The sequence below is a fragment of the Myotis myotis genome, unplaced genomic scaffold (genome assembly GCF_014108235.1).
Source record: "Myotis myotis isolate mMyoMyo1 unplaced genomic scaffold, mMyoMyo1.p scaffold_m19_p_2, whole genome shotgun sequence".
Lineage (NCBI taxonomy): Eukaryota > Metazoa > Chordata > Mammalia > Chiroptera > Vespertilionidae > Myotis > Myotis myotis.
The window spans coordinates 26,315,012-26,341,497 of NW_023416324.1; the positions used below are offsets into that span (position 1 = coordinate 26,315,012).

The 26,486-nt window shown below is 38.6% G+C and overlaps 1 protein-coding gene across 4 annotated transcripts in view; it reads left to right on the plus strand.

Annotated features, from left to right (window-relative positions):
- The window catches only part of GPBP1L1 (GC-rich promoter binding protein 1 like 1), a 46,646-nt gene that overhangs the window by 2,165 nt on the left and 17,995 nt on the right, over positions 1-26,486 (plus strand). For 3 of the 4 annotated variants that reach the window (XM_036350200.1, XM_036350202.1, XM_036350201.1), the window contains exons 2-5: positions 13,742-14,775; positions 15,593-15,706; positions 19,312-19,441; positions 20,079-20,365. In XM_036350200.1, the coding sequence (XP_036206093.1) occupies positions 15,647-15,706; positions 19,312-19,441; positions 20,079-20,365 (477 nt within the window). In that variant the 5' untranslated portion in view covers positions 13,742-14,775; positions 15,593-15,646. The remainder of the gene's footprint in view (positions 1-13,741; positions 14,776-15,592; positions 15,707-19,311; positions 19,442-20,078; positions 20,366-26,486) is intronic. The other variant, XM_036350199.1, reaches the window with a different exon arrangement.

Here is a 26,486-nt window from a genome sequence, read left to right on the forward strand (position 1 = left end):
CCCCGCCCCCACGAGAGAGTCAGTGTCAATTTACTCTCCTACATTCTTTCAATACAAACATTTATTTTTTAGGATTTTTTGTTCTTATTTTGGTGGTTTTACGAAAAAAGAAAAACATTTAAAGTGCTTTATAGAAATTACAAGTCAGTTTGGTTTTTTTGTCATCGTTTCCTACTGGACCCCGTAAACTTAGATGCGACCTTATTGTAATTTTTTTTTCAGGGTACTCAAATGGTTTGTATATGGTGATATATTCTTTCAATTGATACTGGATAGTATGCTATCAGAGCTCTTGAAATTTGGGGCGGGGGGGGTATTATGAAGCCTTTTTTATTTTGAGTGATTTCAACTAGTTTTCTCTATCAGTGGCTGTTTAAAAGCTTGGCTAAGGAGGGGGCACATGCAACAATTTTAGTATATGTGCTGCCGAAGCGAGCACAACAATTTTAATAAGTTTGGAATAGTAAGAGATCTGGGGCACATTTCTGCTTACAAATTCATTTTCAAATGCTCAGTTAAAGATAAAACAATTCTGAATCAGACTTCAGCAGATTGCATATGTTTTATGATTAAAGTGTATACACTTAACAACAGTGATAACTCTAATGCCAGGAACTGACTCCTCCTTGAAGTGCTTTACATTTATTAGTTTATTATTCCTATGAGGTAAATATTGTTTTACCCATTCATTTTTTAGTTGAGGAAAAAAAGCCCAGAGACTCATCCAGCTAGTATTTATGCTATTGGAAAGATGAGAACACACAAAATTGTAAAGGATCAGCTGGAAAAGTAGTCCATAGAAAAGATAAATTTTGGTGTGTGTGTATATATGGTTTTTCAAATGGGTTGTAAAAAATTCTATGTGGTGCATAGATAATACTGCCTCAGAAATGACTATTAATCAAATTCTGAATTTTATTTCCCGCTGAAGTCTGCTCAAAACAAAGCTGACTATAATCAAACTTCAATAGTTCAATAAGCACAGCTAATCATTTATTGTCCAAAAGTATATCTTAACTAAAGAGGTAAAATATTGCTATTGTTATGTAAATTGGATTTTTATAGGTGATTTCAAATAAACTAGGCAGATATATTTAAAGGATTCTAATAGTTATTTTCCTTTACTGAAGCAAATAATCAGCCTTTAATTGATCTTTTGGGCAAATTATTTTTTATTTTATTTATTTTTTAATTCTTTTTGTTGCTTTTTTTTTTCCCCAAAGAGGAAGAGGGAGGGGGGGTGGGGGGGAGAGATAGAAAAGTAAAGGGAAATAAACAGCAGTGATGAGAGAAAATCATTGATAGGCTACCTCCTGCATGCCCCCGCCCCCCCCACTGGAGATCGAACCCACAACCCTGGCATGTGCCCTTGACCAGAATCAAACCCGGGACCCTTCAGTCTGAAGACTGATGCTCTATGCACTGAGCCAAAACATCTAGGGCTTTTTTCTTTTATCTTTTTTTTTTTTTTTTTTTTTTTTTTTGAGAGAGAGAGAGAGAAAGAAACATCCATTTGTTGTTTCACTTTAGTAATTGTGCATTCATTGGTTGATGCTTGTAAGTGCACTGACTTGGGATAGAACCCACAACCTTGGTGTATCGGAATGATGCTCTAACCAACTGAGCTAACCAGACAGGGCTATTTTTCATTTTTTACACAGAACGGGTCAATTATTCTCCTTTTTAAGAAATGCAGAAGCTCATGACTTGGGGTGGTGAACACAGTGCAATATGCAGATGATGTATTAGAGAATTGTACACCTTAAACCTATGCAATTAACAAATGGAATCCCAATAAATTTAAAAAAAAAAAGAAGAAGAAGAAGAAGAGGTACTGCAAGAGGGTGAACTATGTATGGTGCCAGTATCAGCATGCTGGGTGCTAGGAATACCTAGATGACCTTAAAACATTTCCTGCCACCAAAGAACTTGGTGGTATAACAAATAAACACAAAAATATTCATAGGTTAACAACATAGCTGTCTTTCAAGTTGATTTTTTTTTATATTTTATTGATTTTTTCACAGAGAGGAAGGGAGAAGGATAGAGTTAGAAACATCGATGAGAGGGAAACATTGATCAGCTGCCTCCTTCCTGCACACCCCCTACTGGGTATATGCCTGCAACCAAGGTACATGCCCTTGACTGGAATCGAACCTGGGACCTTTGAGTCCGCAGGCCGACGCTCTATCTACTGAGCCAAACCGGTCAGGGCTCAAGTTGATTTTATAACATATTAATTAAATTTACCTTCCTTTTCTTTCTTTTTTAAATACATATTTTTTTATTTCAGAGAGGAAGGGAAAGGGAGAGAGAGATAGAAACATCTATGATGAGAGAGAATCATTGATCGGCTACCTCCTGAATGCAGCCTACTGGGGATCGAGCCAGCAATCTGGGCATGTGCCCTTATCTGGAATCAAACCCAGGACTCTTCAGTCCGCAGGCCATTGCTCTATCCGCTGAGCCAAACCAGCTAGGGCTATCTTCCTTTTCTATGATAAAACTATTTTGCCTTATATTAACCAGACATCAGGCTAAAGAATCACCAGCATAAACAAAATTTTAGTGCACTTTTCTGAGCAGTAGGTCTATTTATGTGGAATAGGTTTTGTTTGTTTTCAAAAAAAATTTAAGTTTGGCTATACTTTAAATTGCAAACTCTTGTTTCTGCTGATTATAAGTTTAAATTTTATGTAAAATATTCCTTTTTGAATTATTGCTATTCTTAAAGTTTATATTTATAACTATCTTGAAAAGTTGGTTTGGGTGCTCTTTAGCTAGTTAATTAAAAGGTAGAGCTATTCCAGTGTTTCTGCTCTGTGTTTATGAATTATTAGCTCGACTTTTTAATTAGTCGCTGCAGGTATGATGGGAAGGGTAGTGAGAACCATTATTGTGGGTTTCATAAGCTAAAGCCTGTAATATAGTCCAATATATAATCTCTCTATTCCTTAACTATGTATGGTGCCCTTCTCTTCTACAAGTGAGTGTACAGAGGTTCTGAGAAGTTAAATAAATAATTGATATGACATAAGGAGAGATGGGTATTCAGGCAGTTTTATCTGATTCCAAAGAGCTGTTTCCACTACATCATGTAGACAGTATGATATAGTAATTAAGGGTACCAACTTTATAGCCTGAGTTTGAATCTCAGCATTGTCACTCGACAGCTTTATGACTTGGGGAGAGTTTTAGGTAAGGTTTCTGTGCCTGTTTCTTCCTCTGTTACATGGGGAAAGTGGTACCTTCTCATAGGGTTATTGAGGTTAACAAATAAAATATTTGTAGAGTTCTTAAAACAATGCCTGACAATAGCAAGCACTTCATAATTGTTAAATATAAATTGTCTGAAATTATCTTTAATGTACATCCATTTACCAATGGGGTGAAATCGGAACAGATCATTGCACATGGAGTTGTTTGCTCTGTTTTTCTTTCTTAGATTCAATGTTTCTGTTGACTTTCCTAGTTTTTGTTTGTTTGTTTTTTCTTTTTAAGCAGACCCCAGGCCCTACACACTGTAATTGACTGATTTTCTTTCAAGACTCTTAATTTGTATGTTTCTTCTCTCTCTCTTTCTCTGCACTTTGTTGAAGAAACCAGGTCATTTGTCTTGCAGAGTTTCTCATATTCTAGATTTTCCTGATTTCCTGTAAATTGGTAGTTAGATGTAGAAGCTTAGATTGAGATTGATTTTTGGGGAAGGGGAGTCAGGAGGCTAACTTCATAGGTGATTCTGTGCTTTTTGGGAATTCCCTTCCGACCCTGTTGAATATTAACTTTTCAGATAGTTTGTTTCCTGTCCTTTTTTTCTTTCTAGTATATATTTATTGTATTATGAAAATTGAGCTAAGTATGCTGGGTTTGCAGTGGTTTTGTATTCTGGTTTTGGGTACTAGTGAGTAGTTTTCTCAGCCTATTTGGTCTGAAATTTTCTCTTCCCCCTATTGTTTTATTCTTAACACTGATTAAATACACACTTTTGGCAGGTACTTTTCTTTTCTTTCCCCCAGGGGAACACATCCTGGCAACTGTTTTAACACTACATATATTCACTCATTTAATCATGAACTTTCCAACAACTTCAAAATTATAAATAAGGATTTGAAGCAAAAAGAAGTTGAAGTAACTTATTAGCCCAAAGTTGTACAGCTAGTAAATGACAGAGCCAGCTAGATCCAGAGTCTGCTCTTCTAACTTAAAAGTAATGTTTGGGTGGGAAGCAAAGTTTATTACTGAGAAGAGAAAACGCTTGAAGTAAAAATGTATGTCTTCTGATATAGTAGTCACTACTATTAAATCTCAGTTATAAAAACGATAGTTTTTTTAATATGACAAATAGACTATTTACTAACATATATAGGGAATTTGGAGCCTTTCAGGGCCAGTGTAGGTGCAAATATTTGATAAAAGTTACTATTAAATAGCCTGTTTGTAGTGTAGTTGATAACTTTTGGGACAAATGCTAGTAAAACAGTTTTGCTGGTTCTAAACTCTTAGTTTCGGATACTTGCATAAGTACATACATAGTTATCTAAATCTTATAGCCAGAATTTAATGTGTCAGATTGCATTAGATAGTAAATTTACATATGTATCATATTACTAGTATTCTTATTTGGAACTGTTGTGATTTCAGTGAATTCCATTTCTATAATAAGGGTTTAAGTATGGTTGCAGCAAGTATTTGTGACTTTGAAAGACAAAATATTGGAAAGGAGATTAAACACCTGAGAAAGGTTATAAATTTTAGGTTTTAAAATTTTTCTTTGTAAAATTACTTTCAGGAAATGTTTTTTGGAATATGAAGCAGAAGAAAATACACATTAAAGTTTATTACTAATGGGAAGACTGGAATAATTCTTGTGCTGTACATTATACTCATGGGGCTTTAAAGCGATCCTTGGTTGTTCCATTTATCTGTTTATCATTTTAACCCCTTTCCAGTGTTGCGTTTTTGTGACCCTTAGAGAGGAAATTGGAAAGGCTGTGTGCCTATAACTTGTATGTATACACACATACACATATCTTATACATACACTTTCTGTCCTGGACCCCTGGTAGCTGTGCCACTCAGATAATACTTGACTGAGGGCTGGATAGGTGCAAAGAAGCAAGGACAGTTTAGAATCCATTCCATTGGCTGGTGGCAGTGACAGTTTTAGTGGAGTTTCCTGAGGCTCTTCCTGTGGTGTGATCTTGGTTGGTGGTCTTGACTAAGCTTTACTTGGTTTCTGCATATTTGCCAAGTTAAGGAGGCTCTCATTCATTCTCTGAACTCTCTATATCTGATAAATTCCTTTTCTGGCTTAATCTACCTAAATACGGTTGGTTTCTTTCAACCAAGGACCCTAATTTTTTTAATTGTCAATTTGCTCCTTCCAGAAGATTTTGTTTGTTACTGCCTCTATTTAAATAGGGTCGTTTCCTAACTAAGTAAAAAACTTCCATGAATGTCTTTTTAGAAGGTAATCTTTTAAAAAGAATTTTCCCTTTTATCTAATCCCAATTCTTTTTTATCTTATTTTATTTTAATTTTAGAGGAAGGGGGAGAGATAGAAACATCAGTGATGAGAGAGAACCACTGATTGGCTGCCTCCTGCATGCCCCCGGCTGGGAATCGAGCCCTCAACCTGGGCATGTGCCCTTGATCGGAATTGAACCTGGGACCCTTCAGTCCACAGGCTGACTCTCTATCCACTGAGCTAAACTGGCTATGGCATAAACTTTTTGAAAATAGATTATTCATTGATTTCGGGGGGGGGGGAGGCAGAGAGGAATCAATGATGAGAGAGGAGAATCATTGACTGGCTACCTCTTGCACACCCCCTACTGGGGATTGAGCCCACAACCCAGGCATGTGCCCTTGACCGGAATCAAACCTGGAACCTTTCAGCCCCCAAGCCGACTGCTCTGTATCTACTCCCAATTCTTAAAAGCAGTAGTTCTCAACCTTTAAAAATTTGTCTGGAGAAAGGCCTGGGTATTTTGTCTTGTGTTGTGTTCATGTATGATTAAGATTGGTGGATCATAGAGGTTTCACAGCTTCAACTTTATATTTGCCAAACTGTTTTCTAAAATGGTTATACAGGTTTACACTTCCACCCACAATATATGAGAATTCCTTGTTGCTTTACATCTTTATCAATACTTGATCATTGCAGAAGTTTTTGCCAGGTTAATAGGTTTGAAATAGTCTCTCATGATTTGACTGAGGTTTTAAAAGTAGAAATTTGTGAGTGATTCAAAGTAATGTTTTCTGTAGTACTTTATATTATTGCAGAGCACTTGCATATCAAATACATATCTCTTGTGGACAGGGTAATACATAAAATTTCCAGTTATATTTTTTGACAAATAGGTTTGTTGTCATCAAGTTTGTACTAGAAACAGATTTTTTTTTTGTTTATTGGACCCTAAATATATGATAGCAGGTTTCACTTCTCAATATTGATAACTATGATATTAAGTATTTTCTTAATGGGAAAATGCTATAGTGAAACAAATTTTAAAGGTGTCTTATGTGCCCTTTTGGTTCATTCCTGCTCACATTTCATGTCCTTTATGAATTCTTAAATAAGGATTTTTCTCCTCTGAAATTAAAATAAAAACTAAAGTAGAAAATGACTTTCTACTTTTTTGTGCTGAAGTATCAAATATGAGGATTTAAAAAATTACGTAATGTGCTCTGGCCAGCACACCAGAGGGTTGCAGGTTCCATTTCCGCTCAAGAGCATGTACTTGGGTTGCAGGTCTGATCCATGCCCTCAGTCTGGGCGTGTGCAGGAGTCAACCAATCAATGTGTCTCTCTCACATCACACTCTCCCCCATCACTTTTCCCCTCCTTGCTTGTCCGGTGGGGATTTAAAAAAAATTTTTTTTAAATAAAAATTAACAACAGGCTTACCAGTAACCCTGGTGTTTTCCTTATTGAGGACTTAGGAGGGAAGCTGATATACAGACAGTTAGGAAATGAGTATAGAGTCTTGTTGGGTTATTCAGTCTTTTAGAGGAAGTGAAAGTGTTAAAGACATCCTATCTAATAAAAGACAAAAAGGGTAATTGACCGTACCTTCACTACGCTTCCCATTGGCTAGTCAGGGCGATATGCAAATTAACTGTCAACAAACATGGCCGTTAATTGCATACATAGGCTCCAAGGAGTGGAGCAAAGCCAAAGGGCCCCGAAGCCGGCTGAGCATCGAGTCCTCATGGTCCTGGTACCAAGCGGAGCCGGCGAGGCTTCACAGCCCCAGGATCAGCAGAGCCAGGAGGCCTCATGCCCTGGGATCGGTGGAGCCGTGAGGCCTGCGAGGGGGGGGGGGGGGGGGGTCCTCTGACCAGAGCCCAGCCAGAGTGAAGGCCTGGGTCCCGGGTGCCAGAGGAAAACTGGTGCCAGCAGCCAAGGGAAGGGAAGGGGAAGGCCTATCGAACGAATCTCTTCGTGCAACAGGCCTCTAGTTTAAACATAAGTAGTATTCTCAGTTCATGAGATATGGAAAGGAAATATTAGGACGAGTGAATATCTGAAAATAGGCAGGGGTTACTGTTTTGGGCTCTGCAGTTGAAGGAATGTTCAAAGAGCTCTTAAGAACAGGAAGATAAAGGAGCTACTAATTGATGTAATTGTCAACATCTCTTAAATTATTACGTAACAGTCATCCTGTGTATACTAAGATTATCTCATTTGCTATTAACCCCTACCAAGTGATTCCCATTTGTAGGGGAGATATAATATGTAAACAAGTAAAAGTAATGCATGATGGATGCTTGAGTATAGATACGTGCATGATATAATGCTTCATGAAGCAGGAATTTAAGTCACCCACTTAGAGGTGAGAACTGATGGCTTGAAAGTGAATGAGAGAGTAAAGAGATTCCAGAGAAACAAGAAAAAATGCTGCATCAGAGCTTTTGAGTAGCTGTTATATTGACAGAGCAAAAGAAAACGTGGGAAAAGAAGTAATCACAGGGTAGGGAGAGGATCAGGATATCATAATGCAGTCCATTCACACTGCTCTCTGACAAAGACTTCCCCAGCCCTTCTTGAATATTATCAATGTAAGGGTGACAGTTTTTCTTTTTTTTAATATGACTTGTCCTTTTTCTAACATTCTACTTATCCAAATAAAATCGGCAACCAGGATCACTGAAACATTTTGAAATTTTATAGCTTGGTGCAATCCAAATCTGAAAACTGTAGTCTTAACGATACAGCGTCATAGAAGCCAAGAGAAGGGATTTTAAGATGGGATTGGCCCAGGTACATGTAAACAGTATAAGCCATTGAGGGTGGTGAGTCACAAGTTTCTGACCTTTGAGAGTGTATTGGTCAGGGTGTTTTTGTTGTAGATAACAAATGTTTAAAAGCATGGTTTTGTGTTTTTCTCCAACCACTGTCAACTTTCATGGGTGATAGAACAGAGTAACCAAGATTTGGGTTTTACTGGGGTTGGAGTTTGGGAGTTGGATACAGGTTTCGAGAGAAGAGCCAGTGCGTTCAGGGCAGCCGTGGGCAAACTACGGCCCGGATCCGGCCCGTTTGAAATGAATAAAACTAAAAAAAAAAAAAGACCGTACCCTTTTATGTAATGATGTTTACTTTGAATTTATATTAGTTCACACAAACACTCCATCCATGCTTTTGTTCCGGCCTTCGGTCCAGTTTAAGAACCCATTGTGGCCCTGAGTCAAAAAGTTTGCCCACCCCTGGTTCAGGGAGTACATAATGATGGACTAGGTCAGTGGTCGGCAAACTGCTGCCCCTTGAGTGTGGCTTTTCCACAAAATACCACGAGCGGGGGCGCACATACAGTACAATGGAAACTCAAGGGGCCAAAGAGCCACAGTTTGCCAACCACTCAAACTGCGGCTCGTGAGCCACATGCGGCTCTTTGGCCCCTTGAGTGTGGCTCTTCCTAAGCCTTAGGAGTACCCTAATTAAGTTAATAACAGTGTACCTACCTATATAGTTTAAGTTTAAAAAATTGGGCTCTCAAAAGAAATTTCAATCGTTGTACTGTTGATATTTGGCTCTGTTGACTAGTGAGTTTGCCAACCACTGGACTAGGTAATTTAAACTACAGAACTATGCTAACTGGTCTTACTTTAAATCCATGATAACTTACAAATGTGGGCCTTACTGTGCTGGGAAACTAGTGTATTTAGTTCATTCACTCTCCAGTTCTCATTTCATACCCTAACTCTTCTCCAACTTGCTCCTTCCCATTCTGAGGACTTTGTTTCTACTTCATTGAGAAGATAGTTGCAATCAGAATAGACAGTCTAAGCCAGTGATGGCAAACCTATGACACGCATGTCAGAGGTGACACGTGAACTCATTTTTTTTTGGTTGATTTTTCTTTGTTAAATGGCATTTAAATATATAAAATAAACATCAAAAATATAAGTCTTTGTTTTACTATGGTTGCAAATATCAAAAAATTTCTATATGTGACACGGTACCAGAGTTAAGTTAGGGTTTTTCAAAATGCTGACACGCTGAGCTCAAAAGGTTTGCCATCACTGGTCTAAGCTCTCATTGTAGTAGTACTCAGGTATTCAGCCTTCCCTCTACTATTACTGTAAATAACAAAGCCATTGAAGGCCAATCTCTGGCATATCAGATCCCACTCTTCACCTACTCAAGGGCATTGTTTTAAGCTTCATCAACTACATCAGGTTTTTCTTCTTTACTAGTTCATTCCCATCAATGTATCAAAAAAAAAACTTCTTTGATCTTCTAGCAGTCTAGCTGCTACCCTATTTCATTGTTCTACAACACTCAAAGGAGTGTTGCAGTCTATAGTCCCTCAGAACCCACTCAAATCAGGCCCTATGCAGCATAGTCACTGGTAACGTACATGCTGCTAAATCCAGTGGTCAGTTCTCAGTCTTCCATCATTTAATAGCATTTGATATAGTTGATCATTCCTACTTTCTTGAAATACACTTCTGCTGAACTTCTTTGTGGGTCCCCATACTCTTGGTTTTCTCCTCAATGGTCCCAAATTTTAAAGTTTTACTTTGTGGCTATTGTGACTAAAGTTGCTATGAACATTCACTTACAAGATAATTAAAAATTAGACACTGTGTACTTTTTTATTTTCCCATAGGTTATTTTTTTGTACTCTATATTATAGCCAAAGCCCCAGTGGTGTTATAGAGGTAACTTGAATTACTGTGTATATGTGGGAGGGAAGTAATTTGGTATGGATTGAGGAATAAGCAGGGGAGTGAGAAAATGAAAACACTAAGTGTACTCTGCTCTCTATAGAAATTTTGTTAAGAAAGACTGAAGGAAAATGAGCATAAATACCTAAAGGGAATACAGACTCGATGAGAGATGGGTGTGGTTTTTGTTAGTTGAATAAAACCAGAGTAGATAGAGGTTGTAGGTACCAGTAGTTGTAGATGTGGACTGTGGAGAAAATGAGAGCGATTGAGATCAAAATACACAGAAGATTGAGTGGTAAAGGAAACCTAAGGTAGAGGAGATTGAGATGAGGCACTTGTCAGGGATAGTCTGTACTAGCAGTATAAGTTTAATTATAAGGTGTAAAATTAGGCCATGTTGTGAAGTACCTCATAGATTGCTGGGGTGAATATGAAATGCCCAATAAGTCATAGGTTTTGAAAAGGTTGATCATCACCCTGCCGGTGTGGCTCAGTGGTTGAGCCTTTACCTATGAGAGTCATATAGTAATATTTGTCATTTTGTGTATCTGGCTTCTTTCACTTAGCATAATGTTTTCAAGGTTTATCCATGTGGTAGCATGTATCAGAACTTTATTCCTTTTTATAGCTGAATAATATTCTATTGTATGGATGTATGACATTTGTTTATGTATTCATCAGTTGATGGATATATGAATGGGTTGTTTTACTTTGTGGCTATTGTGACTAAAGCTGCTATGAACATTCACTTAAAAAATTTTTGTGTGGACACATGTTTTCATTTCTCTTGGATATATACTTAGGAGTGGAAATGTTAGGTCATATGGTAGCTCTATAACTTTGTGAGGAATCACCAAATATTTTCCACAGCAGCTGCACCATTTTATATTTCTACCAATGATGTAGAGGGTTCCAATTTTTCTGCATCCTTGCTTTATTATAATTTATTAAACCTTTGAATCTTTTCTACTTGAAAGGCATCATGCTAGATGTTGTGTGAGTTTCAAAGAAGGACATTCTACAAGCAACAAATTTTTGGCCTGCTGCTGGGAGTTAAGATCAACACTTGTAACTCTTTCTGAAGAAGCAAGTGTTAAGTGCATTAGAAGGCACAATTAAAGTACTTAAGCAAAAGCCACTTCATTTAGTCTGCCTTTAAAAATGGTTACAGCCCCAAAAGACATCACCAAAGGAGTTTATAATATATTATAAAAAGTGCCCTGACCAGTGTGGCTCTGTTGGTTGGAGCACATCATCCAGTGCACCAGAAGGTCATGAATTCAATTCTTTCTATCATCTAGATTATTAGGTCAGTTTGTTTTTTAGCCTTTTTTTTTTAATATCTATTTCTTTAATATCTATTTTTTTAATATCTATTGATTTTAGAAAAGAAGAGGGAGGGAGAGAGGGATAGAAACATCAGTGATGGGAGCTAATCATTGATGGGCTGCCTCCTGCATGCACCACACTGGAGACCGAGCCCGAAACCCTGACATATGCCCTGACCAGGACTCGGATCCATGACCTTCTAGTTCATAAGTCAATGCTCAACCACTGAGCCATGCCAGCTGGGCTGTTTTTAGTCTTCTTAAAAAGTGTTTTTAAAACTTATTTTCTAATAAGTGCTGCCCTAGCTGTAATATTGCAAATTTATTGTGGTTTTTTGTCGCTCTATTTATTTTGAAATTTTCTTTACCATTGCCTCCTCTCTCACACAGTAAGCAATCTGACACCCATGCTTCCTAATATTTTTACTTTTTGATTAATTCCCAATATATGACCAACCTTCTGTTATCACATTCTCCCTTGAAAGTATTCCTTTCTCACCACACTCAAGTTGGAACACCTGTGAAGGCACCTTGCTGCATGGAAGCCCTTAGTTAGCTTGGCCTTATCCCTGTGCCAGGATGCCCTTCTCATTCCACTCAGGCTCCCACACTGCATTGGGCTGCCCTCCTACTGGGACACTTGCTTGTGATGCCTAATGGGTTCTGACATTCTGCACTGTGCCGCTACTTTACACACACATTTCTCCATTCTCCACCCCACATGGACACCCTTCACATCTGGTTAGGTCTCAACACCCTGCTCTGGGTCTCTGTAGCACCTCCTCTGCCACCAACAGATCCTTAACTTGCTTGACCCCACCTAATGGCTTTGGACAGGATTTCATCAGGAAGAAGAAGGAGAGGGAACTGCAAGAGAAAGTCATTTTCTAATTTTTCAATGTGATTAGAGAACATGGGTGTTTCATTCTTTGGAACTAATTGAAACAACTAGTGTAAGGTCAATTTTTATGACTATTCCATTTTTTTAAAATATATTGATTTTTTACGGAGAGGAAGGGAGAGGGATAGAGAGTTAGAAACATCGGTCAGCTGCCTCCTGCACACCTCCTACTGGGGATGTGCCCGCAACCAAGGTACATGCCCTTGACTGGAATCAAACCTGGGACCTTTCAGTCTGCAGGCCGACGCTCTATCCACTGAGCCAGACCGGTTAGGGCTATTCCATTTTTGCTGAAGGACTAGATATACTCTGGATGATTGATATATATGTATGTTTACATGTATATGTGTTTCAACTTATAAAATACATTATTCAAATCATTTACCCAACTTCATATATGCTTATTCTATTACTACTCTGTAAGTATTACAAGTATATAAAAAAGTGTAGAGAACAAGTGAATAGTCATGTACACATCACTCAACTTAAGAAATAATGTATTATAGATAAAATTGAACCCCCCACCCCATGATCTTTTTTATTTCTTTCCCTTTATTTCCCCACGGAGGTATTTACTAGCCTGAATAATTAGATCGATGATGACTGTGGTAATAAATGAGCAAGTTCTATGGCTCTTCGACCATTTATTTATAGCAAGCAGTTCTATGTATAAATCTAACACTCTTTAATTTGCATTTCCTTTTTTTCTTTTTTTTTTTAATTGACCTAAAGAGAGGAGTAGGGGGAGGGAGAAACAGACATGCAGGCATCAATGAGAAAGAGAAACATCAATCGGTTGCCTCCCTCATACATCTTGACTAGGAATTGGACTGCAACCTGGGTATGTGCCCTGACTGGAAATCAAACCCAGGGCATAATTAGCATTTCTGAATTCCTTTGATAGCTAATTGGATTAATGGTTATATAAAAAAGCAAGCTCTTGCTTTGGCCGGATGATTCATTTGATTGGGACAAGGTTGTGGGTTTGATTCCCAATCAGGGCACATACAGGAGACAACTGATCGATGTTTCTCACATCCATGTTTCTTTCTCTCCTTCCTCTCTCTCTAAAATGATTGAAAACATATCCTCGGGTGAAGATTTTTTAAAAAGCAGACTCTCTTCAGGTGGCTTTTCTAAAATTCTTAGAATTATAACCAGCTTATTATGTTGTTGCTGTAGGTGGTGACACATTAATGTCTAAATTAGACTTAAGAGTTTTGACTCCTAAGGACCTTTATTTGGGTGAACATTTGATTGTCTCATTTTAGCAATTATATATAATAATGATTTCGCCTTGTGATAATGTTATTTTGTTGTTGTTTTTTTATAGTGTTAGATTCCTGTGGCCTTTTAAATTATTGAATAATGATGGATATGGATCCAAAATAATAAATGACTTCTCTACTGAAGCAATAGAAGATTCTTCACATCACCTTCCAGTAGCTCAATTTCAGTCTTCAGGAAAGGGCAAAACAAGTGAAATACAGAAAACTGCAGAGAAGAAAACCTCACTTTGGAACTGTCTTTCTCCTTGACTACTCCTTAACCCCCACCTTTCTACTTGTTTTAATTTTGTTGTGAGTTTATAACTAGTGAAGAACAAAGAAATAGAAGATACATTTGGGAGCTTTATACCAAGAAATTTGCCTTGAAAGCTGCTATTCTTTGGAGGGAAAAGTATATCAAGTTCCTGTCTGATTTTTTTTTTTTTTTAACAAGATTTCTTATATCCTTAGATTTTGAAGAATAAGACAAATATAAATACATATCTGCACACTATTTTTAGCAGCTGTGTAAGAATAATGAGATTTGTAAATTAAGGGCTTTTCATGTGGATGTTTTGCCACTGGAGTTGAATGCTCAGAAGACCTTTTATAGCTCTTTAATATTATATTTTTGATCTGTCACTTAGATGACATTATTTGCCCTTGCAAGTCCACCTGTCTTTCTAGTTATGCCCTTGTTATGAACAGTGTTTGTACTCACTGTGCAAATATCCATGTATTATCTATTTAAACAACATAGAGCCATCACTCAAGGAAGTTGAATGAGGTGAACATAGACATAGGTCTTTCCCCTTCCCCCCATTTTTAAATGTAACAAATACTTTTTTTATCTTCCCCTCCCCCCTCCCCCTCCCCCCTTTTCCCTTTTGGAAACCGTGTCAGGAACTAGGTAGTTTAAGATGAGCAATTGAGGGGACTGAGAGAGTGATCCACACAGAGCCTGGCTTCTTTGTGCTTCATCATAAGGTGTGCTGCTGGTCAGCCTTATTAAGCACCCTTCTAACGAGAACCTCGTGGGAAATCCAGCTGGCAGACTCAAGGAGTTCAGGAAACAGGACCACAGAAGTTATACTCTGGGGTAAATATTCTCCTATGTCTAACTTGGGAAGAAGACTGTATGTATATGTATTGTGGAAGATATACTGCTTTCTGGTGTATTTGATTTTGGAAAATATCAGTGGGGTGATTTGGAGACAATAATGGATCTTTCAGGAAAAACTGATGATAGTTGTGTTTGAGGAAATTAAAATGTGAACTAAATAAAACTCTTGAAAGGTTGTGTCTTCCTTCTCTAGGAAGATTTTTTTACTGCCTTTTTTTCCCCTACTGGTTTTGCCAAAAGTTACCTAAAGGAGATTAATCTCTTTTTATAAGTATCTGTAATTTTGAGTAAATGTTTATTCTTTTTAAAAAAATACATTTTTATTGATTTCAGAGAAGAAGGGAGAGGGAGAGAGAGAGAAACATCAATGATGAGAGAGAATCGCTGATTCTTTGCTTCCTGCACGCCCCCAACCTGGGCATGTGCCCCTGACCAGATCAAACCCGGGACCCTTCAGTCCACAGGCCGATGCTCTATCCTCTGAGCCAAACCAGCCAGGGCTAAATGTTTATTCTTAAGGTTCTTCTGCTATAACTCAAGAATTCATTAGCTTCTTTCATATAACCTTCCAGGTCTAGGTCACTTTTTGTATGTGTGTTTTTCATGGATATATATTCACAGATCATTTCTTTGTTTAAAACTTCTCTGAAGTATGGATTCTGATTAGTAATCTAGACAGACTCAGAGGGCAGGTCTTTCTGTAAAGAGCAGGATCTTAAGTAATCACAAACTCCTTTACACATTAGTATCAAGATCTTGCAAGCATAAATGATGAGAGTTCTCTCATTTTCAGATCCTGGCCATGAGGTTGATGCCTCACCTTGCTGAAAAGAGACACTGGACCTAAATGGCGCAGCATGACTTTGTTCCTGCTTGGCTAAATTTTTCAACACCACAGGCAGTTAAGGTACTGGTCCATTCCTATAGTAACTACCCAAATACCAGTGTTTTTTTCATGCCCAACTTGTCTATGGCTTCGGTTTTACAGTCTAGGTATTTTTGGATTTTCAGCTTTGCCAGAGGAGTTCAAATATGTTTTCACAGACTAATTACCTTTGTTTTATTTTATATTTATGATAGATAGATAGATAGATAGATAGATAGATAGATAGATAGATAGATAGATAGATAGATAGGAAGGAAGAGGGAGAGAAGTTAGAAACATCAGTGATGAGAGTATCATTGATTGGCTGCCTCCTGCAGCCCCCCCCCCCCCCCTTACTGGGGATAGAGCCTGCAACCCAGGCATGTTCCCTCACCCAGAATCGAACAGTGACCTCCTGGTTCATGGGTAGATGCTCAACCACTGAGCCACACCAGCCAGGCAAATTTCAAGATTTTTAATAAAGCTACAGTAAGCAAAGTTGTGTGGTATTGGCATAAGGATGGGCATATTAAAGCAATGGAATCAAATAGAGAATTCAAAAATAGTCCTAAATATGTAGCCAGTTGATTTTTTACTAAAGTGCCAAGGTAATTTAATGCAGAAATTAAAAACCATAAAACTTCTAGAAAAAGAATAGGAGAAAAATTGTTGTAACCCACTATAGTGGTTAAAATAAAAAAGACTGGCAGTACCAAATATTGGTGAAAATATTAATAAATTAGATGTAAAAATGTCTATGCCCCAACCTGTAGTTTTCCTATAAGCCCTTGTCAAATATATCTATACTTCAAATGGCTTTTTAGACTTTGGTCTCTATCCCTTGAGATTAAAGAATGTCATAGGATAAAATTATTTGGAATAGGAAGGGACATTACAGTTCATTTGTAAAATTGTTCCATAAACTGCTTTCTTTTTTGTGTGACTTCAAAGACTAATTCTTCCTGACTTCTTAGCTTATGTGTGAGTAAAATGAGGATGATGCCAAATTATAGTACTGTTATAAGTATTAAGTAATGTTTGAAAATAAGTCTTTTATAAAACTACTAGAGGCCCGGCGCATGAAATTTGTGCACGGGTACCGTCCCTAGGCCTGGCCTTCGATCAGGGCCATCTTCACCAGCTGCCGGAAGCCGGCCCCGCCCCCCGCTGCCACCCACCCCAGTTCCCGTTTGCCATTGGGCAATAGGACCCTGACGGTTGGGGGACGGGACCAAGAGGTCAGCCATTCCCACTTGATCGCCGGCCCCGCACCCTCCGTGAGTCATCCTCTGTGTGTGGGGAAACTGGCAGGGCAGGGGCCTTGACCTAACTACCGGCATCCTCCACCACCCATCCTCGGTTCCCCGTTTGCCATCGGACGATCAGAGCCTGCCGGCCAGGGAAAGGAACCAAGAGGTGATCAGTGCACCTCATAGTGACTGGTCAAGCGGTCATTCTGGTCCTTCTGCTGTTAGGGTCAATTTGCATAGTACCCTTTTATTATATAGGAGGATAAAAACTTTGTGTAGTTGTTATTATATAGGAGGATAAAAATTTTGTGTAGTTGTTAGTGTCCTACAAAGGTGGGCATTAAACCACTCCTCCAGTCTAAAATAATTTACAAAAATAATCTGTTTAGAATTTTTTTAAGGAAACATCTTAATTTTTCTTTCCTATTGCGAGATTAACTTAATATTTTTAAGTGTGAAGTTTTGGGACTTATTCTTTCTGGCAAGGTTGTTTTGTGTTTTGTTTTTAAATAGATCTTTATTAATTTCAGAGAGGAAGGGAGAGAGAGAGTTAAAACATCAATGATGAGAGAGAATCATTGATCGGCTGCCTCCTGCATGCCACACACTGGGAATAAAGCCCGAAACCTGGGCATGTGCCCTGACTGGGAGTCAAACCAGGACCTTCTGGTTCATAGGTTGATACTCAACCACTAAGCTACGCTGGCTGTGCCCGACAGGGTTTTTTGTGATTAATTGAAGTAGCTGCCTTTTCTTTCCTTCTGGGATAGTGTAAGTGAGTTAATGATTGAATATGTAACCTAGGCCCTCTCTTGACTCAGAGGCCTGTGGTACCCTTATTATGGCCTATCTATAATGATAAAGCATAATATGCTAATTAGACCAGACATCCTTCCAGAGGAAGCCAGAGCTGCGAGGGAAGTCCAGATCCCAGGTGCCTGCTGGTGGCTGGAGGGAAGCCCGGGTCCCGGGTGCCAGAGGGAAGCTGGTGCCGGCAGCTGGGGGAAGGAAGGCCTACTTTTGCACTAATTTCATGCATCAGGCTTTTAGTCTATATATATAAAAGGCTAATATGCTAAGTGTCCGACTGTCCGACTGGTCACTATGATGCACACTGACCACCAAGGGGCAGACGCTCAACGCAGGCACTGCTGTGACGCGCACTGAGAAATGGCACTGTGGACCTGGCGCCCACAAAGCAACACTCCGCTTCCCCCAAGTGGGACACAGGCCCCGCCACCACTCGGAGCAACAGCCCACCAAATTGCAGCCAACGTTGCCGAGACCACATGGCACAAAATGTGGCCCCAAGCCTAGCCCAGAAACGGTGGCTATGGACACCGGGTAATGACGTCACGTAGCAACACCCGGCTTCCTCTCCTTAGCGATGACTAGCCTCCTTGCAGTTTCTTCAGTCGAGTAACACAACTTGCTTTATAGCCAGCTGCAAACATTTCACACTTTAACCAAATGTCTATGAAGCCTTTTCCCGTGCTTCATCTCATTTGATCCTCACAGAAGTCCTGGAGTAGGTAGATGGGAGACTCAGTGGAATCCTGTTTTCTTTTCATCAGTCAGAAAACGGAGATTTAGAAAGCTTAGAAACTTGACCCCACTGAAAAGAAGAAGAAATGGTGGACCTGGAAAATGACTTCAGGTTTTCTCACTGTACAGAATATAGTCAAACACAGCTGCAGTTAAATATTTTACCCTTTGTTCTCCCTGCGTGATCTACAATAATAATCTGCTTCCTGTTGATGTTTACTGCTGTGTTGCTGACAATTACCTGAGAGAGAAGTTGGGGTGCTTCACTGGGCTGGAAAAAGTTTAGCTACATCGGAAAGCAGGTCTAATTAAACAAGTTTATTCTATATGTATTAAAGGCTAAGTTGACTCACGCATGCGTGATACATATAAAGCTCTCGCTGGCGCCAGTCACACACGTGTTTCCATCTGTCATTCTCGATCATGAATTTGGTTGACACTTCTAGTATAAAGAAAGGGCAAATAGTGTTATTAAAATATTTCTTATTAGCACCAAAGGACTTGTATGCATGCATATTAGCATAACCAATGGACACAGACCCTGGGGCGGTGGGGGCTTCCCTGGGGTGGGAATGGCTGGGGCAGGGGGGTCAATCAGGGAAAAAAGGAGACATATGTAAAACTTTAGACAAATATAATACATATACACACACACACACACACATATATACATATATATATTTCTTATAGTTAATTTCCTTTCAGTGTGCACAAATCCATGCACTGGGACACTAGTATTCTTATAATGGCAGTTTCTGCCACAGTCATTTCTTGTTTTCTAAAAGCCTGCTACAAAATCTAAGAAAGACATATCTACTTACCTGTTTGTTTCCCTATTCTTTATCATCTTAGTCACCTACAGCCACCTTTGAAAAACACGGAGAGCACCTACCCCGAGGAGATGGTAGATTTGGAGTAAGCCGTCGTCGACATAATTCCTCTGATGGCTTTTTTAACAATGGACCTCTACGAACTACAGGAGGTGAGCCATGGCCAACTTCGATGTTTATATTTAAGTTACTCATTTAGGGCAAGCCCAGCATGAGGGTGCATGTCCATAATCTTGAAATTATGATCTTTTCTAAGCATAGTTCTCAGTTAAATACTCCAACTATGTTGGCTTTCTAACATTGTTATGTTCTCAACTATATTGGGTGTTCTCATGAGTCATTTATTCAGTGGAAGAACTCATATAGAAATACATTAGCCAAAACCGGTTTGGCTCGGTGGATGGAGCGTCGGCCTGCGGACTGAAGGGTCCTAGGTTCGATTCCGGTCAAGGGCATGTACCTGGGTTGCGGGCACATCCCCAGTGGGGGATGTGCAGGAGGCGGCTGATCGATGTTTCTCTCTCATCGATGTTTCTGACTCTCTATCTCTCTCCCTTCCTCTCTGTAAAAAATCAATAAAATATAAAAAAAAAAAAAAAAAAGAAATACATTAAAAGAAAAATATATATTTTGTGATTTCTTTTCCGTAAACTTAATCTTTTATTTAAAAGGCCCCCCTGAAGGGCTTTTGGTGATACCATAAACCAGTTAAGGAAGCATTTGGCCAAATTATTTCTGAATTTCCAGGAAGCAAATAATCTAATGTGTTACTTTTCCTTACTGTTCTAGATTCCTGGCACCAGCCCTCCCTGTTTCGCCATGATTCTGTGGACTCGGGTGTCTCTAAGGGAGCATATGCTGGAATCACAGGAAACCTATCTGGTTGGCATGGCTCTTCCCGTGGTCATGATGGCATGAGCCAGCGTAGTGGGGGTGGCGCAGGAAACCATCGCCACTGGAATGGCAGCTTTCACTCCAGGAAAGGCTGTGCCTTTCAGGAAAAGCCACCTGCAGAGATTAGGGAAGAAAGGAAAGAAGACAAGGTGGAAAAGTTGCAGTTTGAAGAGGAAGACTTCGTAAGTATTATGATGGTTTAGTTGTGCAGTTAAAACCTAACATAATGTCTTAATTACAAGACCCTATTAGTAATGAGAACATTTCAGAAATTACTAAAAATTGAGTCCCTACGTTTAGATTTTTATTGTTTTCTGAGAAGAGTTGATTAGCATGAAGATGGTGTCAAAAATCTTGTGTAACTTTGAGCACATCTTTTGTTCTCATCTTTATGCCTTTGGAACTTTAAAAAAGATCCTTAATTTCCATTAAGTTTTGTAAGGTTTAGTATTCAAATATATAATAATGTAAAAATGTAGTCCTGCATATTAAATTGTCTTTCTCCAATTATCATAAGAGGGTTTTTTCTCTTAAATTTGCCCTTTTATATAAAAGTTATAGTAAGTTATAAACATGCAATTAGTAGTACTCTAGCTGTTGTCTATTTATTCAGTGAAACTTGATGCTATTGTGTGTTGAAGTACATGCCTTTTGGCTCTAAATCAAAAGTACTCTTATAAGCAAATGCATGAAAGAATAGGTGGAGTGATGAAGAAACAAAATCTGTTGTTTATCACATTTTAAAAACTTGGTGAAATCATCATATCATCAATCCAAATAAGTTTAATTGTATTCTTATTATAAAATGAGTTTCTTTTTGTACTTCTATTCCTTTAATTAAATGAACCCACTGTAATTATAATTTATATCTTACATGAATATTTATCTAATATTTATCTATGACCACAACCAACTGAGCATCTATAAAACAGGTGTATCTAGGTCTCTTTAATAGTTTGGTTTATTATGTGCTTTGATAAAAAAAGAGATTGTAAAAAAACTGAAGTAGTATGGGGTAGAGTTGAAGTTATTTAGAGTACCTTCTAAACTAGGTATTAAACAACTGATTGGCATAGTTTGATAAGAAAGTCCTTTATCATGTCAAACTTTAAACAAAAAAAGAAAATGTAAAAAAATAGAGTCCTTGATCAGTTCTGTGGCATTCCAACTTGGAAATGAATTGATGACAGAAAGAAAAAGGTTAAGGTAGCATTATCTTCATCTGCTAAGTGATTTAAATGGAATTTTGTTGTCAAATCAAATCTGAACAAGGTCAGTAAGGGCAAATTTATTTTGCATTTATGTTTTTTATACAATATTCTAAGTCAGTGGTTCTCAACCTTCCTAATGCCGCGACCCTTTAATACAGTTCCTCATGTTGTGGTGACTTCCAACCATAAAATTATTTTCGTTGCTACTTCATAACTGTAATTTTGCTACTGTTATGAATCGTAATGTAAACATCTGATATGCAAGATGGTCTTAGGCGACCCCTGTGAAAGGGTCGTTCGACCCCCAAAGGGGGTGTGACCCCCAGGTTGAGAACCGCTGTTCTAAGTGTACATAGAGTATGAAGAAAATGATCAAGTTAGCACATCACCTAACTTTGTGAAATATTAACATTTGCCAAATATGCTCTAAACCAGTGATGGCGAACCTATGCACACTGACCAACCTTTGACACGTGAACTCATTTTTTTGGTTGATTTTTCTTTGTTAAATGACATTTAAATATATAAAATAAATATCAAAAATATAAGTCTTTGTTTTACTATGGTTGCAAATGTCAAAAAATTTCTATATGTGACACGGCACCAGAGTTAAGTTAGGGTTTTTGAAAATGCTGACACGCCGAGCTCAAAAGGTTCGCCATCACTGCTCTAGACCATTCTTTTACAAAAGAATTAAAATATTACAACTTTTCTATCTGGCTGCCGGCTTCAGAAATCTTAAAAGGATCAGTTAAATGATTCCCAGAAAACATGGAGCAGACTCACAAAACCTTTTAAGACCTAAGTTCCTTTCAACTAAAAAAATCTTAAGCCATTATTTTGTGTGTAGAGGTTGTTCAACTAAAGTAGTAAATGTCTGTTAAATTTTTTTAAAATGGTAAAATATCACAGATATAGTTAAAGCTTCCCTAATCTGTTCTCCTCACTTTCCCCTAGAGCAGTGGTTCTCAACCTTCTGGCCCTTTAAATACAGTTCCTCATGTTGTGGTGACTTCCAACCATAAAATTATTTTCGTTGCTACTTCATAAATGTAATGTTGCTAGTGTTATGAATCGTAATGTAAATATCTGATATGCAGGATGGTCTTAGGCGACTCCTGTGAAAGGGTTGTTCGACCGCCAAAGGGGTCGGAACCCACAGGTTGAGAACCACTGCCCTAGAGGTAATCACCATCTTTATTTTCAATGTTTCATCATCCTCATACATGTTTTTTATAGACTTTTACTACATGTATATATCCATAAACATTCTATAATATAATTTTTGCCTGATTTTGATCTTTATATGAACAGTATTATATTGTACTAGAGGCCCAGTGCATGAAATCGTGCACCAGTGGGGTCCCTCGGCCTGGCCTGCGGGATCCGGCCGAAACCAGCTCTCCGACATCCCCCAAGGGGTCCCAGTTTGTGAGAGGGTGCAGGCCAGGCCGAGGGACCCCACCTGTGCATGATCGGGGCCCGGGAGGGACTCGGGAGGTTGGCCAGCTGGGGAGGAACCACAGAGGGCTCCAGGGCGTGTCTGGCCCATCTGGCTCAGTCCCGATTGGCCAGACCCCAGCAGTAAGCTAATCTATTGGTCGGAGCATCTGCCCCCTCAGTGCACGTCATAGCAAGGGATTGAGCAGCCTTTGCATATCATTAGCATATTTTTAATGGGCAAGATTTGAATGGCTATTCCCAAAGGAAATTATACAAATGACCAATAGGCACGTAGATAAAAACGATCCATGTTTTTGGTCATAAGAGAAATTTGGAAATTCAAATTAGTTATCACTATGACATACTGCTAAACACAAAATTTGGTGACATTTTAGAGCACCTGGAACTCTCTCACATTGTTAGTGGGATTGTGAAGGAGTACATCCATTTTGGAGAAAGGCTGTTTCTTATAAAACTAAACATAAATTTACCTTGTGGCCCATTCCACATCTAACTTTTTGCTAAAGAGAAATGAAAGTATGTGTGTATTTATTATAATTTCATTCATAATAGCCCCAAATTAGAAATAATTTAAATGTCTATCAACATAAAAATAAAAAGTTGTGGTGTAATCATGTAATGGCTTATTTATTCAGTAATAAAAAGGAATGACTGATGTAATAACGTGATGAATGTCAATGAAGCCTTACAGTGAAGGGAACATACTGTATAATTACATTAATATGACATTCTAGAACAGGCAAATAACCTATAGTGAGGGCAAAAACCAGAATAGTGGTTGCCTATGTGGAATGAGGATTGACTTGGGAAAAGCTTGGGTAAACTTGCTGATTGTAGGAAATAGTTGTCTTTATAGAAGTTGGCAAGGTGTGATCATTTTTCAAAACTCCTGGAATAGGCCGAAACCGGTTTGGCTCAGTGGATAGAGCATCGGCCTGCGGACTGAAAGGTCCCAGGTTCGATTCCGGTCAAGGGCATGTACCTGGGTTGCGGGCATATCCCCAGTAGGGGATGTGCAGGAGGCAGCTGATTGATGATTCTCTCTCATCGATGTTTCTGACTATCTCTCTCCCTTCCTCTCTGTAAAAAATCAATAAAATATATTAAAAAAAAAAAAAAACCTCCTGGAATAGTATAATTAGTATTGGTGCTCTTCATTGTATGTAAATTTTATTTTATTAAGAAGTAGATTAAAAAAAAAAAAGTAGATTAATGTCACAGTCATGGGATGGTACAAGAGCAGGTCATAAGCCTTCTGGTGTGATGCAATGAGGATCCAACATTACTTCTGAATTCCTTCAAAAAATGCATATCCTTGAATCTAACCATGAGAAAACATTACACATACAGTCAGCCCTCGATTTTGTGGCCCTCAGACGGACAAAATTTTCTGTTCGTCATTTGAAAATTAATATCCTGTCCATTTTAAAATACTTTTAACCAAGTTTTGCTTATAATTAATATGTGGTTTTTATTTATTTATTTATAAATACCGTTTTCTTGATGTCAGAGAGGGAAGGAGAGAGCTAGAAACATCAGTGATGAGAGAGAATCATTGAATCAGCTGCCTCTTGCACACCCCACACCGGGGGTAGAGCCCAAAACCCAGTCATATGCCCTGAGTAGGAATTGAACCATGATCTCCTGGTTTATAGGACAATGCAATACACATTCAGAAAACCGACTTTCGGCTTTAACAGACTCTCCCTTGCCTGAATTAGTCCATTATATCAAGACTTTACTGTACTCAAATTGAGGTTTCTACAAAAGAGTTAGAAAAGATTCCACAAAAAAACTAGCCTGTACTTAAAAAAAGTTATGGTTATGAAAAAAAGTTCCAGATTAAAGAAAACCAAAGAGAACAACTAAAGGCAACATGTGAACCTACATTGGATTCTGGGTGGGGAGAAAAACAATGTTTTTAAAACTTTGTTTTGCTATAAAAGATATCAGTGTTATGGCTTAAATAAGGGTTGTGGATTATAAATAGTATTTATTGTTAACTGCCTGGTTTTTATAATTATACTATGATTATGAGAGTGTTCTTTTAAGGAAATACATAATAAATTTTTGAGGATGAGTGACATCAAGTCCATCAACCTGCAAATGCTGCAGAAAAAAATATATATATCTACAGAGAATGAATGATGAAATAAATGTGGTAAAGTGTTGACATCATTGGTGAGAGCAAAGAGGAGGTTATCAACTCTGCTTTTGTGGAGCAAATGCAGAAGCAGAGCTTCAAGGGTAGTATAATAGATGGAGCCTATTGATGAGTACGGTGCGGCAGCTCAAGGAGTTTGATGAAAAAAGCTTTGTCTCAATTACCAAGGGGGGGGGCCTCGAGCTATTTGAGGATGAAGAGAAGAAGACAATGGAAGAGAGCAAGGCCAAGTGTGAGAATATGCAAACTCATGAAAGAAATCTTGGATAAGAAGGTTGAGAAGGTGACAGTCTCCAGTCAGTTTATGTCTTTATCCTGCTGCATGTGACTAGCACCTACCTACAGCTGGACAGACAACATGGAGCAGCATATCATGAAAGCCCGGACACTTGGAGATTACTGTACAGTGGGGTACATGATGGCCCAAAAGGACCTGTGCTGCTGTTTGAAACTGCGCTGCTCTCTTCTGGCATCTCATGTGAGGATCCCCAGACCCACTCCAACTGCATTACTGCATGATCAAGCTAGGCCTAGGCATTGATGAAATTGACGTGACAGCAGAAGAACCCAATGCTCCTGTTCCTGATGAGATGATCTTCATCATCCCATTAAAGGGTGATGAAGATGCCTCTTACCTGAAAGAAGTCGATAAGGACTTCCTACCTGCAGAACTTGTTCTCCCAGCAGCCCTGAGTGTGTCCCCAGCCCACCTGGTTTCCTCTGCTGATGTCTAGTGGTTTTTTTCTCTTCTGTCTTTCTGCCTAAGGCAGAATACAAGAGTCTCAAGCCTTGCCGTCTCTTCCCACATTTGACATCAGGTTTGGATGTTGTTTATTTGGTGGAAGGAGAAGTTGTTTATTTGATTTTGAAATTAAAATATGCAAAAGAAAGAAGATGGCAGTTTTATACAAAAAATAATATAAATAATTATTAGAATGGTGTAATGAGTGATTGGCTAATAAGAAGTAAAGAGAATACTAAAGAAGATTGAAATAGCAGATAAAAGGAGCAGCCACTAACCCTAAGGCTAAGATGAGCACCTAAGGAAGAATTCCCCATTCCCCCATCACCACCCCAGACTGAGATCCAGTCTTTGTTGAAAAAGGCTTTGCTGTGGCTCACTGAATGGCTGAGCAATTGCTGAGGTGCTTCTCCAGGGAACATGCTGGAAATCTGCCTTCTAGAGTACTTGATAATACTGTTCATGGAAGATGCCTCCCTGTTACAAAATCACTCAAGTCAGAGCTCACTTGTACTTCAGAACCTGGCTTAGCAGGAACTGGGTGCTACAGGAGTCTGCTGAGTAAGCACACTGGAACAAGAAGCAAAAGTTTCTCCATTGTTCTCTACTGATTAAAAAATTAGCATGCCAGCTGACAAAGGAAACATTTTAAAGTGCACAGAAACATTTACACAGAGCAGACAGAATGGATGGCTTTGGAATTAAGAGACAATAAATTGATA